Here is a 16,411-nt window from a genome sequence, read left to right as displayed (position 1 = left end):
AGGCTCAGTGTGTTCAGATTCTGAAAGTGTGTTAATCTAGTAATAGTGTCAAGAGTCCCATGACTAACCCTGGGCTACTTTGCATATTGCATTGTAATGACACATGTTTCATTGAGTCTTTATATGTACTGATAGGAGCAGAAATGTCTAGATACCATTCTAAAAACTGTATTTCTTCCTGAATTGTTTTAGATTTTCATTGAATATCTCATTTGATTTTTTTCCCCTTTCTGTTTCCTATGCAGGTCATGGCAAAACCCCAAAAGACGCAGCGTCTGTTCGCGCCACGCACCCAATTCCAGCAGCCTGTGGGATTTATTATTTTGAAGTAAAAATTGTTAGTAAGGGAAGAGATGGGTAAGTGTACATTTTGGTGGGATAAATTGTTTGCTGTTCTTGGATAGTTATTTTTGTCCTGATTTATAATTATGCTGTAATTGGAAAATGGGAGTCTCGGAGATACTGGTAATTGGTAAAGTAGGATCTGAATGTCACAATGCAGCAGGTTGGATACAGTCCTGCTTTAATACTAGTTGAAGCTAATACTTGAGTTGGTGAAATAACCAAGTTTTTTGGTCCGATTGTCATTAAATTGGAGCACTGGAATTAAACAACAGAGACAGTGACTCATTTTCCATGCCTTGTCTTACACTGCCCTTTTCTGAATTCTGCTGAGAACTTAAATCTTCTCAGAGCTAGTTAACCAAGGCCAAAAGGTGATTCATAGGTATTTCACAGGGGGTGGCACTTAGACTCTTGTGTTTAGATCAGGGAAGTATGTTTGTATGCTCTCAAGTGGAGGGGATTCCCAGGGATTAGGATATGGTGTAAAAACTTCCAGGTGAGAACTCCATGTAGATTCTGGAACCAACTTCACTAGCATCGCTTTTCAACTTGGGATCAGTGTATAGTCTGTGAGTGTACATCAGAATCGCTTACGGGACTATTACAAAGATAGTAATGTGGGCCTTAACCTAAAAGTTCCTAAATCACTATTTTCAAAAGCAGAGCTTGGGTAAGATAGGCATTCTTGAGTAAGCTTCACTGGGAATTTTGGTGCATATTTCTGATTAAGAATTGATTACCTAGAATCACTAACTCTATCCTATGGTATTTCCTGGTAACCTCATTGTGGTGTCAGAGGTCCTTTAAAGCATCCATAGAGTCATTAGTCCAGCTCCCAAGATAAACTTACTGGGTGAGTTGGCCCAGTTGAGTTAAGAGTCATTAAGTTGACCTGGATTTGAAGTGAATCATTTAACCTGTTAGTGCTTCTTCTGTGTTTAACTGAAAAAATAAGTATGTTTAGTAGATGATTCCTCCTACTTTATTTGCTGAATATTTTCATTCTCAACAGTATGGAAAGTAGAAAGTGCAGCCTTGGAATCCATTGATGACTTTTTATTGAAATGCCTCAGTTGTCCCAGGGTGATCAAGCCAAAGATAAAATCAGAGAAGCCAAGGATAAAGTGGTTGAGAGACCCTAGATTGAAACAGGCACACGATTGTAACCATTTTTAACTCTACTGCTGCCTGAATACTCAGCCAGTTCTTCTTATACTTAAAATTATACTGTCAGTCTCATTCTTGCTGATGTTGCTCCTGATTATTCCCAGGGTTCTCTTCACCTTTTCGCTCCACGTGTTTGTCTTTGCATGATCTTGACCTTACCTTTTCATGGCTGCAAACAGCCTGATGAGCGTCGAATCTAAAACTCCAATCTCGGGTTATTCCCTTGAGCTCTAGACGGATCTGTCTAACCCGATGTTTGCATTTGCCTGTCCCACAGGTATTGCATTGTCGCTTGTTTTAAGTCTTTTCCTCAGCACCAGCTTGCTTAGTGGTTTCACTGTTGCTAGAAACTTGACAACTTCCTATCTCTTACTTTGTCCATCTCTATGGCCTCCGCCTCAGGTTTGCTAATTAATCCCCTAAATTACCTAGGTGGTGGGTTCTTTGGTCTCTCAGTTGTTCCCTGTTAAGCTCTTACTTCACTCTGCAACTGTTCTCATCCTTCTTTCAAACACAACTGACTTGTGTCTGTCCCCATCTTGAGATCATTTGGTACCCCTGTTGCTTTGAGGGTAAAGTCTGAAACTTCTTAGCAGGGTCTTGGATGATGTGACTAACTCCTTTGTAACTTTTCAGTCTCATCTCTTTGTTGCCAAGATCTCTCATTCATCTTTTTTCTCCCCATTTTTAAAATTAACTGATTTTTACATAGAGTAAAATGTATCATTTTTAGTGTGCAGATCTGTGAGTTTTGACAGATGTGCGTATTCACGTAAGCACCACAGTCAGTATACAGTTGGTCTTTGAATGATGCAGGTTTGATCTGCACGGATCTACTTTATATGCGGACAGCACAGCCCTGGAAATATATTTTCTCTTCCTTGTGATTTTCTTAATAACATTTCCTTTTCTCTAGCTTTATTATAAGAATGCAGCATATAATACAACGTACAAAATACGCCTTAACTGTTTACAGTACTGGTAGGGCTTCCAGTCACCATCAGGCTATTAAATAGTTAAGTTTTGGGGCAGCAAAAGTTGTATAGGATTTTCAGCTTGTGTGGTGGCAGGGGTGGGGGGTGGGTGATCGGTGTCCCAGCACCACCCAGTTGTTCAAGGATCAGTGATCGAACAGTTCCGTCACCCTCCATAATTCCTCTCTACCCCTTTGTAGGCGATTCTTCCCCATCTCTGAGTGATGACCATTGATTGGTCTTCTGTCTCTATGGTTTTGCTGTTTCTAGAATGGCGTATAAATGGAGTCGTAGTATGCAGCCTTCTAATTTAGTCATCTTAGTATAATACATCTGAGATTCATCGCTGTTGTTGCATATATCGGTAAATCAGTCCTTCCTATCGCTCATTGTATTGGCTGAGCCAACCACAGTGTGCTTACCCACTCTTCAGTTGACGGACATCTGGGTGGTTTCCAGTTTTTGGCAATTAGGAATATAGCCACTATAAACATTTATGTACAGGTTTTTGTGTAAACTTGAGTTTTCATTTCAGTTGGATAAATATCTAGGAGTGGGATTGCTGGATCGTGTGTTAAGTGCATTTTTAACTTCACAAGAAACTGCCAACTTGTTTTGCAGAGCGACTGTACTAGTTTGCATTCCCACCAGCCTCGTGTGAAAGTTCCTGTTGCTTTGCATCCTCTGTAGCGCTTGGTGTTGTCAGGCTTTTAAAAAAAATTTTACCTCTCATTATAGGTATCTTAGTGGTTTCTTACTGTGGTTTTAATTTACATTTCCTTAATGACGAATGATGTTAAAGAATCTTTAATTTTTATCTGCTCCCCCCTTTTTTAACAAACACAGTAATACCTTTATTTTGAATTATTTTCAAAGATTTTATTTATTTATTTGAGAGAGGGCATCAGCTGGGGCGGGGGGGGGTGGTTGGTGCACAGAGCGGGATGGGGAAGCAGGCTCCCCGCTGAGCAGAGAGCCCGATGCGGGGCTCGATCCCAGGACCCTGAGATCATGACCTGAGCCTAAGGCAGAGGCCTAACCGACTGAGCCACCCACGCACTCCTTTACTTTGGTTTTAAATTAATCATTTGTCAACAGCTGCGGAAGTGGTTAAGAAGTGACGTACAGATATTAAAAATACTGAATTGACAGCTGAACTGAATGGAATATTTTGTAGGGCATTTCTCATTTTGTCACTTACTCAGGTTAAATTCAAGGTCCTTATACTTCATCTCCTTCACGAGCGGTGGAACCTTTAACTGGGGCATCCAGTTAATCTCCATTTCCACTTGGATGCCCGCTTAGACTTGAAGAAATAAGCCCCAGAAAATAGAAAGTAGGATGCTAAACAGAGATGAGTTGACATCAGACGACCCCAGAGACAGAGGCGGAACAAGCTTCTTGGGTTAGAGCATATGCCCAAGGATCTGTTTCTAGTCAGAATGGGCTGTGGGGGGCGGGGGCGGGAGTGCAGCACCATCAGCTCCTGTTTTACTTCTCTGTACAGGCGGGCTCAGGTTTCTAGTTCTCTCTGCGGGCGCTTTCTTTCCTTCTTACATTCACCTTCCCCTGTCCCTTTGCCATTTGCCCCCTTAACGAATTAGCTGTAGTTTAGTTTAAAGATACCTTTTTGGTGGCACTTGTCCTCCCCCAAATAGGATTATGCCTTTCATATGCCTCCTTCACATGTTGGCCAGACTGTAATTATAATATCTGTGTGTTTCAGTTGTTTGCCTCCTGGTGGTCTAAACTGCAGACGCAAGTGTAAGCAACTATTTTATGTTTCTGTCACTGCAGTACTGACTTGATAGCATTCATATGACTGAATAAATGAATGAGAAACTGTACTTCCCTCCTATGTATTCTTGGAGAAAACTGTTGTATCTTTGGGCAGATCTTATTTATCCTTCTCGTACACGCTTTGACTAAGTTCTCGGTCTAACCCCATATGCTTTTGAAAGGGGAGCACGATCATTTATGGAAGAAAAGCAAGTCATATTGCTGATTTTGGGCGAGTGACACCTTTTTGGAGATGTATTTAACTGTATCAAGAGAACTAAAACTTCCTTCCTAAAATCCCAACTTCTTTGTAAAGAATGGACCAGAAAGAGGAGCTGTTAGTCACTTTTCAGTTGCAGTGATAAATGCTCATCTGAGAGTTTAATTAGACTTAAGATTTAATTTTCTTTTAAACAGTGTGTTTGGGGCATTTGGGTGGCTCAGTCGTTAAGCATTGGACTTCGGCTTAGGTCATGATCCCAGGACCTTGGGAAGGAGCCTGCTGCTCCCTTCCCACTCCCCCTGCTTGTGTTCCCTCTTTCACTGGGTCTTTCTCTGTCAAATAAATAAATAAAATCTTTAAAAAACAACAAGAGGAACAACAAAAAACAGTGTGTTTATCCAGGATTAGAGCAGGCAAGTAAATATTTAGGTCCAAAAACTTGATTTAAGATAAATTGGTCAATGCAGCAAATTTCTTCGTGACATAGTGGGAGTTGATACCTCTTAATTTATCTGTGATGTGTGTTATTTCTGGGTCTGCGTTGGAAAATTAGGACTATGACTATGGTAATTGTACTTTATTGCCTAAGAAATAAGGCTTGAAGGAAGTTTCTTTTAGTGAGTGAAAGAAATAATATATTTTGGGGGCACCTGGGTGGCTCAGTGAATTAAAGCCTCTGCCTTCGGCTCAGGTCATGGTCCTAGTGTCCTGGGATCGAGCCCCACATCAGGCTCTGTGCTCTGCAGGGAGCCTGCTTCCACCTCTCTCTATCTGTCTGCTTCTCTGCCTACTTGTGATCTCTGTCTGTCAAATAAATAAATAAAATCTTAAAAAAATATATATATATATATATTTTGGGTTTTGCCTTGGATTTTCATTTAAACGAAACACATTTGTATGTGTTCAGGAAAATAAGCTTATTTATTGGGACACAGGATCCCAAGTTTTATAATTAATTTAAAAATAAATTTCTGATGCATTCCATAACAAAAGGTTAAATCATCTATCACCTTGTCTGCATAACTTTTTTTTAGGAGACATATTTAAAGGCTATATATTTGTGTATTCTTTGTTAATGATTGTTGACCATCAAGATGAATTTCTAGAAGCAGTCTTTGTCTCATGGATCTACTTACAGTGTAGGAATTTTGTTCAAGTTTTGAATTATACATACTAATACAGGCAGTGAAGATACAGTTAATTTTAAATGTGAGAGGCGATAAATTTTTTATTTGAATATTTTTAGAGTTATAATTTATTATGAGTATGCCACTTTTAGCTTTTCAAGCAAAATGTTGATGCCGCTCTGCCAGAGGTTCAGGAGGGACCAGCAAGAAATCCAGTCTCTGTGTTCGCTCCTAAATTCTTCTGCTGACAATAAAGTACACTCCTCAGAGTGTTCCTTCTATGCTTGCTGACTTTCTGGATTATTTGGTGGGGGAGTGGAAGGGAAATAAAGGCCTCTCTTCCCGTTCAGTTTTAAAAGGCTATAAAAAGGTCTTTCCTTCTGGTTTCAACGGGAGATAAGCAGCAGATGGAAACACAGTGAACAGAGGAACGGAAGAAATGAACAAAGGCACCAAGTAAGCGATGTATTTATTAACTTAGCAAATATATATTGAGCACGTATGATGTGTCAGGTATTGTCAGCAGCTGAGTATAAATATGAAATTACTTTATCCACCTGTTTCTTATCCATGCTTCTCAGTAGAGGACCTGCCACTTAGTAGAAACTCCGTAACTGCATCAAGTGAACTAAATGTGGGTCCTTGCCCACAAGGAGTGTCGAGAAGCAGACTTAAATCACTCTCAGTTAAGACTTACACTTTAAGAAGTTTGGGTGTAGTACCAAAAGACAACTTATGTGCGGAGAAGCAGAAGGGATTTTTGGTCTGTTCTGTTCACAAGTGTATTCTCAGTGTACAGAGCAATGCTGGGCAAAAATCGGTGCTGGAGGAATCTGTTGACCGAGCGGAGGTAGGTAGGGATAACGTCTTTTCTTCTGTCTCACCCCCAGCCCTGTGCCTTGTACAGAGTGCATGTTAGGGATTTGGTATTGATGCAGTGATTTGAATACTTCTTTTACCTGCCTTTTGAAACGGGAACCAAAGATGATGGGAACTGTTTGTGATGGTGAGTGAAGTGTTATTTAACTGAGTACCCAGTGAATATGGGAAAAGGGACCTAGAACTTTATCACCATTGTGTTTCTCAAATTACCCTTGTGTTGGTTATCTTCAGTGCAGTTAATCTCAAATCATCCTTAACCCCGCCCCCTACTTCCATCAGTTATCTTGTACCCAGCAAATGCACATGGATTTTAAGAACCTTTTTTGTAGTTAGGAAGCAATGCATTCTTAATGCCAAAGGAGGAGTCAGACAAGTCCTGTAAAGCAGAAAAAAAGCACAACTATTTTAAAAAGGATCTGCAGCCCTACCACCCATGATGGTTTGTGGTATGTTCTCCAGGACGTTCTTTTCTCTAGTCAAACAAATTTTAACATTACTTTAAGGAAAAAAAATAGTCTTAAGATGTATTTGAATAATAAAATATTCTCACATGTGCCACTACCTATACTTTACCTTAGGATGAATTTGATGCAAAATTCAGAGAGAAAATCTCTTTAATAATGTCATGAAAATACCCATAATCTTTCAATACAACTGTAAGGCTGTATAGCTTTGTCATAATGAGTATGTTTCTTGAAGTCCTTCATTTTACTTTTTCAGAACCAGAAAACCAGTTTGTAACCAGTCTGTGTTTATCTCAGATACACGGACTGCTTACTGTTTGCTCACTGCTGGAATCATTTAGGCCAAATAGAGCATTTCAGAATAAGGAGAGATGGTCTTTAGGTCCTAGACCTTTTGACTCTTTGTCAGTCATCTGGCAATTTGGATAGGTTTTTCAGGAGGAGTGGTTGAAATGTTTACAATGATTATAGAGAAGTAATTGTTCTTGGTTAGAAGCACAGGCTGCTAAAAAGTTGAGCTTCTTCTTAGTGTTTTTCTTGTTATGATTTAGATGGTACAGATTCCTTTTATTTTTTTCTCTTTTTTTAAGATTTATTTATTTGGGGGTGCCTGGGTGGCTCAGTGGGTTAAAGCCTCTGCCTTCGGCTCAGGTCATGATCCCAGGGTCCTGGGATCGAGCCCCACATCGGGCTCTCTGCTTGGTGGGAAGCCTGCCACCCCCCCCACCGCCTACTTGTGATCTCTGTCAAATAAGTAAATAAACTCTTTAAAAAAATTTTTTTTCTTTATTTGAGCAAGAGAGTAGGGGGAGGGGCAGAGGGAGAGAGAGAGAACCCTCAGGCTGACTCCTGGCTGAGCGTGGAGCCTCACGCAGAGCTGGATCCCAGGACACTGAGCTCATGACCTGAGCCTAAGGCAGCAGTTGGCTGCCCAGCCAGCCGAGCCCCCCGCCCTGCCACGTGCCCCGACCACGCAGATTCCAAGCAGTTTTCCTCCCCAACATCTCAGACATACAGAAGAGTTAACACGGTCAACACCCATATGCCCCAACATTTAGATTTTAGAGTCAGAATTTTGCTGTATTGGCTTTATTACAAACAGGTCTATCAACCCATCTTCTTTTTAAATGCATTTCAAGGGAATTTGCAGAATTTTCACACCAGTTTTACTTGAATTCTCTAGTTTTACCCTTGTATCTTTTTTTTTTTTTTTAACCTGAAGATCATTGTTCCTGATGTTATTGACATATTTTTTCATTTGTTTTGTAGTGGAACATAACTATATCTAAGTTAAAATACTGATATTGTTGCTAAAAAGAATGTTGATTACTTTATGATTATAGGGTTTTTTTTTTTGTCTTTAGAATATATCCTATTGGGAATAGATACTCAAAAACTGAGCTTTAAAGTCCCTTGAAGTAATTCTTTTGTGTTTCTACAACTAACTTGACATACTAGTTTCATTTATTTAAATTTCTTAGGCTCTTAGGGGTTTCTTTTTTTTTTTTCTTTTTTTTCTTTCTGTTTTCTGTAATTATGTAAAACATTTAACCATTGCATTGGTCCAAAATTAAAGCCATACCAGAAGGTACTTCAGAGAAGTTTCATTTTCTCCTGGTTGTCTTCCCCATTCCTGCAGGTTAATTAATTTTTTTTTATTAGTTCTTGGTTTTCTTTCCAACATTTCTTTTGAATATACATTTGACTCTTGAATTGTATGGGATACTAGGGTGCTAAAATCCTCTGTGCAGCTGAAAAGGTATAATTTGGGGCTTTTTGTTTTATTTTTTGCCTGATAGAAAGTTATTTATTGCCTGGAATGTGCTGTTATGTTTGTAAGTTTGGAGTTGGCTGATCTTTTTTCTGATATATAGTTGACACACGGTGTGTGACTCTGTAGCTTGAGCCATGCTCACCGTCAGTTTGGCTCCCATCTGTCACCATACGACACTGCTGCAGCATTATTGCCTGTATTCCCTATTTTGTGTCTTTCATCCCTGTGATGACTTCAGTCCATAACTGGAAGCCTGTGCCTCCCACTCCCCTTCATTCATCTTGCCCGTCCCTCTACCCCTCTGCCCTCTGAGGGCACCCATCAGGTATCTGTATTTAAGGGTCTGTTTCTGCTTGGTTGTTTGTTCATTTATTTGTTTTGTTCAGATTCTGTGTATAAATGAAATGGTATTTGTCTTTGGCTTATTTCACTTAGTGTTTTGCCTTCTAGGTTAATCCATGACACAGATGGCAAGATCTGAGTTTTTCTTTTCTTTCCTTTTTTTTTTTTTATGGCTGAGTAATATTCATGTGTATATTCATTGTGTATGTGTGTGTGTATCACATTTTTATCCATTCATCTGTTGATGGACACTTAGGTTGCTTCCATATCTTGGTCGTTGTAAATAATGCTGCAGTTAACATATGGATGGATGCATCTTTTCAAGTTAGTGGTTTTTGTTTGGTAAATTATCCATTACTGCAATAATTGGATCATATGGTAGTTCTCTTTTTGATTTTTTTTTTTTTTTTTGAGGGACCTCCATACTGTTTTCCACAGTGACTGCACAAGTTTGCATTCCCACCAGCAGTGCACGAGGGTTCCTTTTCCTCTGCATCCTTGCCAGTACCTGTTAATTTCTTATCTTTTTCATTTCAGCCATTAGACAGGTATAAGGTGATAATCTCTTTGTGGTTTTGGTTTGCATTTCCTTGAGGATTAGTGATGTTGAGCATCTTTTCATGTTTCTCTTGGCCATCTGTATGTCCTCTTTGGAAAAATGTCTGTTCAGGGCTTCCGCTCAGTTTGAATTGGATTATTATTTTGCCCCCCTGTGTTGAGTTGTATAAGTTCCTTATATATTTATTTTGAATATTAACCATTTATCAGATACATCATTTGCAGATAATTTCTAAGACTCAGTAGGTTGCCCTTTTGTTGATGGTTTTTTATTTATTTATATTTTTTACTACGCAAAGGCTTTATTTATTTATTTATTTATTTTAGTATAGTCCCAGTAAATTTGCTTTTGTTTCCCTTGTCTCAGGAGACCTGTCTAGAAAAATGTTTCTAAGGCCACTGTCAGGGATTCCTGCATATGTTTTCTTTCAGGAGTTTTGTGGTTTCTGGTTTTGCATTTAGGTCTTTAATCCATTTTGAGTTTATTTTTGTATATGATATTAGAGAGTGGTCCACTTTCATTCTTTTGTGTGTAGCTGTCCAGTTTCCCAGCACCATTTATTGAAGAGACCGTCTTTTCCCATTGTACATTCTTGCCTCCTTTGTCTTAGATTTAATTGTCCATAGAAGTGTAGGTTTATTTCTGAACCTTATATTATGTTTCACTGATCTGCATGTTTATTTTTGTGCCACATACTGTTTCGATTACTCTTTTATACTATATTTTGGCATCTGGGATTATGATACTTCCAGCTTTGTTGTTCTTTCTCAAGATTGCTTTGAGAACATTCAGGGTCTTTTGTGGTTCCATATACATTTGAGTACTCTTCTCCTTCTGTGAACAATGCTCTTGGTGTTTTGATAGGGATTGCATTGAATCTGTAGATTGCTTTGGGTTATATGGACATTTTAACAGTATTAATTTTTCCAGTCCATGAGCATGAGATAGTTTTCCATTTCTGTCATCTTCTGTTTCTTTCATCAGTGTTTTATAGTTTTTCAAGAGTGCAGGTCTTTGACTTGGTTAAGTTTATTCCTAGATATTTGATTTTTTGATGTAGTTATAATTGGAGTTGTTCTTATTTTTCTTTGTTACTTTGTTATTAATTATAGAAACACAAGCAATTTCTGCATGTTAATTTTGTATCCTTCAACTTTACTGAATTTATTTATTCTATTAGTTCTTGGTGGAATTTTTAGGGTTTTCTATGTATAGTATTACGCTATCTGCAGATAGTGACAGTATAACTTCTTTCTTACCAGTCTGAATGCCTCTTATTTTTTTCTTGTCTGATTGCTTTGACTAGGACTTCTGAGACTGTGTTGAATGAAAGTGGCTGGAGTGGTCATTCTTGTCTTATCCTGATCTTAGAGGAAAAGATCTCAGTTTTCACCATTGATTATGATGTTAGTTGTGAGGGTTTTTTTTTTGGCGGGGGGGGGGTCGTTATTGTTGTTTAAGATTTTATTTATTTATTTGAGATAGAGTGAGCGAGAGAGCATAAACAAGGAGGAGGGGCAGAAGGAGAAGCCGCCAGTGTGGGGCTTGATCCCAGGACTGGGAGATCATTACCTGAGCTGAAGGCAGACAGATGCTCAACCGACTTAGCCAGCGGGCACCCCAGTTGTAGGCTTTTCATATATGGTCTTTATGTGTTGAGGTATGTTCCCCCTAAACCCACTTCGTTGAGAGTTTTTATCATAAACGGATGTTGAATTAGGTCAGGTGCCTTTTGTGCTTCTGTTGAGATGATCATATAATCTGTATCCTTTCCCTTGTTAATATGGTCTGTCATACTGATTGATTTGTGTACATTGAGACATTTTTGTTGCATCCCTAGAATAAATCCCACTTGATCATGGTGAATGATCCTTTAATGTATTGTTGAACGTGATTTGCTAATATTTTGTTGAGGAAATTTGCATCTACGTTCATCAGGGATATTGGCCTGTAGTTCTCTTTTTTTGTAGTGTCTTTGTCTGGTTTGGGTATCAGGATATTGGCCTTGTAGAAAGTTTGGAAGCTTTCCTTCCTCTTCTGTTTTTTTGGAATAGTTTGAGGAAAGTAGGCATTAACTCTTTAAATGTTTTGTAGAATTTACCTATGAATCCATCTGGTCTTGGACTTTTCTTTGTTGAAGGTTTTTTGATTACTGATTCAATTTTGTTACCAGTAATCAGTCTGTTCAGAGTTTCTGTTTCTTCCTGATTCAGTTTTTGGAAGATTGTATGTTTTAGGAATTTACCCATTTTTTTCTAGGTTTTCCAGCTTGTTGCTGTATTCTTTTTTGCAGTATTTTTTTTTTAAAGATTTTATTTATTTATTTAACAGAGAGAGAGAGAGAGAGAGAGAGAGATCACAAGTAGGCAGAGCAGCAGGCAGAGAGGAAGGGAAGCAGGCTCCCTGCTGAGCAGAGAGCCTGATGTGGGGCTCGATCCCAGGACCCTGAGACCATGACCTAAGCCGAAGGCAGAGGCTTAACCCACTGAGCCACCCAGGCACCCCTGCAGTATGTTTTTTAACTCACTGAGCCACCCAGGTGCCCCAAAGATTTTATTTATTTATTTGACAGACAGAGATCACAAGTAGGCAGATAGGCAGACAGAGAAAGAGGTTTGGGAAGCAGGCTCCCTGCTGAGCAGAGAGCCCAATGTGGGGCTCGATCCCAGGACCCTGAGATCATGACCTGAGCCAAAGGCAGAGGCTCAACCCACTGAGTCACCCATGCGCTCCTGCAGTATGTTTTTTTAAAAGAATTTATTTATTTAGAAAGAGTGCATGCACAAGTGTGTGGGGAAGGGCAGAGGGCAAGGAAGAGAGAGAATCTTAAGTAGACTCCGTGCCAGGTGTTGATCCCAGTGCAGGGCTCTATCCCAGGACTCTGAGACCTTGAACTGAAATCAGCAGTCAGATGCATAACCAACTAAGCCCCCACCACCCTGCAGTAGTCTTTTATAATCCTTTATATTTCTGCGGTGTTGTTACTTCCCTTTCGTTTCTGATTATTTGATTCCTCCCTCTTTTCTTGATGAAGCTGCCTAGAGGTTTATCAGTTTTTCTTTTCAGAGAACCACTTCTTGCTTTCTTTAATCTTTTCTTTCTTTCTTTCTTTTTTTTTTTTTGTCTCTTTTTCATTTATTTCTGCTCTTCTGATCTTTCTTATTTACTTCCTTTTACTAACTTTGGGCTTTGTTCTTTTTCTAGTTCCTTTGAGTGTAAGATTAGGTTTATTTGAGAGTCTTTTGGTTTCTTAAGGTAAGCCAATATCACCATAAATTTCCCACTTTGAATTGCTTTTGTTGTGTCCCAGAGATGTTTGGTCTTTTGTGTTTCCATTTTCATTTCATGTGTCTCCTTGTATTTGGTTTCTTCTTTGATTTCTTCATTGACCCATTGGTTGTTTAGTAGCATGTTGTTTAAGCATCCACGTGTTCGTGTATTTTCCATTGTTTCTTTTTTTTTTTTTTTTTTTAAAGATTTTACTTACTCATTTGAGAGAGAGCGAGAGTTAGAGTATAAAAGGGGGAGAGGCAGAGGGAGAAGCAGACTTGATCCCAAGACCTGGAGGTCATGACCTGAGCCGAGGGCAGAGACTCAACCATCTGAGCCTCAGGCACCCCTTCCAGTGTTTTCTTGCGATGTGATTGCTGGTTTCATACTGCTGAGGTCAGAAAAGTTGCATGATATGGTTTCAGTATTCTTAAACTTATTGAGACTCTTTCTTGGCCTACCATGTGATCCTTCCTGGAGAATATCCCATGTGCACTTGAGAAGAATGTGTATTCTGGTGTTTTGGGATGTAATATTTTGTATATCTCTAAGCCCATCTGGTCATTGTGTCATTCACACTGATTTTCTGTCTGGATGATCTATCTGTTGGTGAAAGTGGGGTGTTAAAGTCCCCTACTGTTGTTTTACTGTCCATCTTTCCCTTTATATCTGCTAACATTTGCTGTGTATTTAGGTGTTCCAGTGCCAAATGCATAGATATGTACATTTGTTATATCCTCTTGTTGAGTCGATATCTTTTTTTTTATTATGTAGTAGTACCTCTTTGTTTTTTTTCTTTTTTAAGATTTTTTATTTATTTATTTGACAGAGAGAGAGATCACAAGTAGACAGAGAGGCAGGCAGAGAGAGAGAGAGAGAGAGGGAAGCAGGCTCCCTGCTGAGCAGAGAGCCCGATGCGGGACTCAATCCCAGGACCCTGAGATCATGACCTGAGCCGAAGGCAGCGGCTTAACCCACTGAGCCACCCAGGCGCCCTACCTCTTTGTTTCTTGTTACAGTCTTTGTTTTAAAGTCTATTTTGTCTGTTAGTATTGCTACCCTTGCTTCTCTGTGTATAACTTTTGATTCCCCAGAAACTTAACTACTAATAGAATACTGTTGACCAGATTTGTTACTGATAACATAAACAGTTGAGTAACACGTATTTTATATCTGTATTATATGTTGCATTCATACAATAAAGTAAGCTAGAGAAAGGGAAATGTTAAGAAATTCATAAGGAAGTGAAAATACTTTTACAGTACTGTGTTATAAAAAATCCATGTCTAAGTGGACCCATGCAGTTCAAACCCATGTTACTCAAGGTCAACTGTATAGCCAAATATGCTTTAGAAAACTCTGAACAGATAGCACAAATAAATGATGACAGTAGTTGCTTCTAGATAGGGGAAGTGGTTAGCTAGAGATAGGAGTGAAAGGAAACTTGAAATATTTTTGTTACTTTTGAAATTTTTTTTTTTTTTTTTTAATGTGGTCTATCTTCATTGCTCTCTTTTGGGGGAAAGGGTAGTGTAGTTTTACATTTAGAAAGTTACTTTTATACTAACACAGCCCCCTCCTTTTAAGGTGATCTCTTTTGTGAGCAGTAATGAAATTAGCAAGCAACCTCTTCATTTCCCCTCTCTCTTCCCTAGTATCTTGGGGCCCCAGGGGAGGGGCACTTAAAAATTTCTTACTGATACACCTGCAGTAAAAATCTCCTTTTTGGGAAGGGGATATATAGTTCTGTGAGTTTTTACAAATGCTTAGAGACAAATGCTTAAGTCAAGAACAGAACTATTGCCTCACTTCCCCAAATTCCCTCTTACTGCATCCTTTATAATCAGATCCTCCTCTCACCCCTGCCTAACTTCTGGCAACCACTGATGTGTTTTCTTTTCCTGTAGGTTTTTTTTTTTTTCTCCAATTTGAAACCAGAATGCCATATAAATGTAACCCTTTGAGTAAGGCTTTCTTTTCAGTCAGCATGATGCATTTGAGACTCATGGGGGTCCAATGTATCAAGAGTTCATTCTTTTTTTGGTAAACTCTCCCCCATTTTGTTATTCTATTATATCTACATGTTGTAAAAAAAAAAAAACACATAGCTTTTGCATACACAACTCTGTTACCTCATCATTGAGTGTCAGTTACAAATGTAGTATGTTTAATAATACTCTGTACCAGGCCTTGGGCCAAAGATCATTCTTTAGAGAACTCAGGAAGAGCTCGTGGGAACAACATTGAAGTCCTTTCTGGTTCAGAGCTGTTTGTGACTAATACATCCATTTTATTTGAAGGTTTGACTGGGTATAAAATCCCTGGCGTATATTTTTTTGAGCTCCATAGACTTGGATGTGAAGTATCATTGTCTTATGCCATCTTTTTTTTCCTCATAAGAAAATTGGTTTTGGAGCACTTGGGTGTCTCAGTTGGTTAAGCATCTGACTTGCTCTCAGCTCAGGTTGTGAGTTCAAGCCCCACGTTGGGCTCCATGCTGGGTATGGAGCCTACTTGGGTTAAAAAAAAAAAAATTGGTCTTTCATATGGGTGGTCAAAGATTTTTCTTTAAAGAGCTGCTTCTGAATGTATCTTGGTGTTAACTTTTATGTATGGCATTAAATGATAATTTCAGGTCTTCTTTTATTTCAGAAAGTTTTATCATATGATAATTTTCAGTATTTTTTCTATTCTATTACATAGGTTTTGGGGGGGGGACTCTAATTATAAGCATATGCTGGATCTTCTTTGCCTAACTTCTACATCATTTGTTCACAAAACCTTTTATTTTCCTTGTTTACTTAGAAAATTTTCTCTGTTCTGTTCCATTTTTTTCTGTGGGGACTGTTCAATGTTCTATTTAGTTTGACTTTACTTCTGATGCAATTTTTTCTTTTAGTTCTTACATAATGCAAGTAAAAACACTATTACGCTACTTATTTGTATTTTGAAATGGAGACTTCGTATTAAAAAGTCTTAAAGAGGGGTGCCTAAGTGGCTCAGTTGGTTAAGCGTCTGCCTTTGGCTCAGGTCATGATTCCAGGGTCCTGGGATCAAGTCCCTAATTGGGTTCCCTGCTCAGTGGGGAGTCTGCTTCTCCCTCTGCCCCTCCCCCTCCGCTTGTGCTTTGACTCTCACTTTCTCTTTCTCAAATAAATAAAATCTTTAAAAAGTCTTAAAGATCCAATGTGAATTTTAAGTTCTAACACTTGTGGAGAGAAAAGTTATTGCTGAAAAACCAAACAATAAAATATACCCCAATCTGTATGGTTTTGTAGGTTCACCTCACTTGGTATGATGGATAGTACCTGTAAAGTTTATAAAATTGAAAGGTGAAGCAATTTTTTTTCTTTTTTTAAAAGATTTTATGTTTATACAATCTCCACACTCAACATAGGGCTTGAACTCGGAACCCCAAGATCAAAAATCACATGTTCTGCCATCTGAGCCAGCCAGGCACCCCAGAAGTGTGAGGCAATTTCATATTAACTTATTTGCATGATTT

The 16,411-nt window shown here is 38.8% G+C and overlaps 1 protein-coding gene across 1 annotated transcript in view; it reads left to right on the top strand.

Annotated features, from left to right (window-relative positions):
• LOC111156675 (RAN binding protein 9) overlaps positions 1-16,411 on the top strand; it is an 88,550-nt gene that overhangs the window by 13,559 nt on the left and 58,580 nt on the right. Inside the window, 1 exon segment of the mRNA XM_022517704.1 lies at positions 246-357. Coding sequence (XP_022373412.1) covers positions 246-357 — 112 coding nt within the window.

Source organism: Enhydra lutris, unplaced genomic scaffold (genome assembly GCF_002288905.1).
Source record: "Enhydra lutris kenyoni isolate GAN:26980312 unplaced genomic scaffold, ASM228890v2 scaffoldscaffold48, whole genome shotgun sequence".
NCBI classification, from domain to species: Eukaryota; Metazoa; Chordata; class Mammalia; order Carnivora; family Mustelidae; genus Enhydra; species Enhydra lutris.
This window is presented reverse-complemented; position numbering and strand designations above follow the sequence as displayed.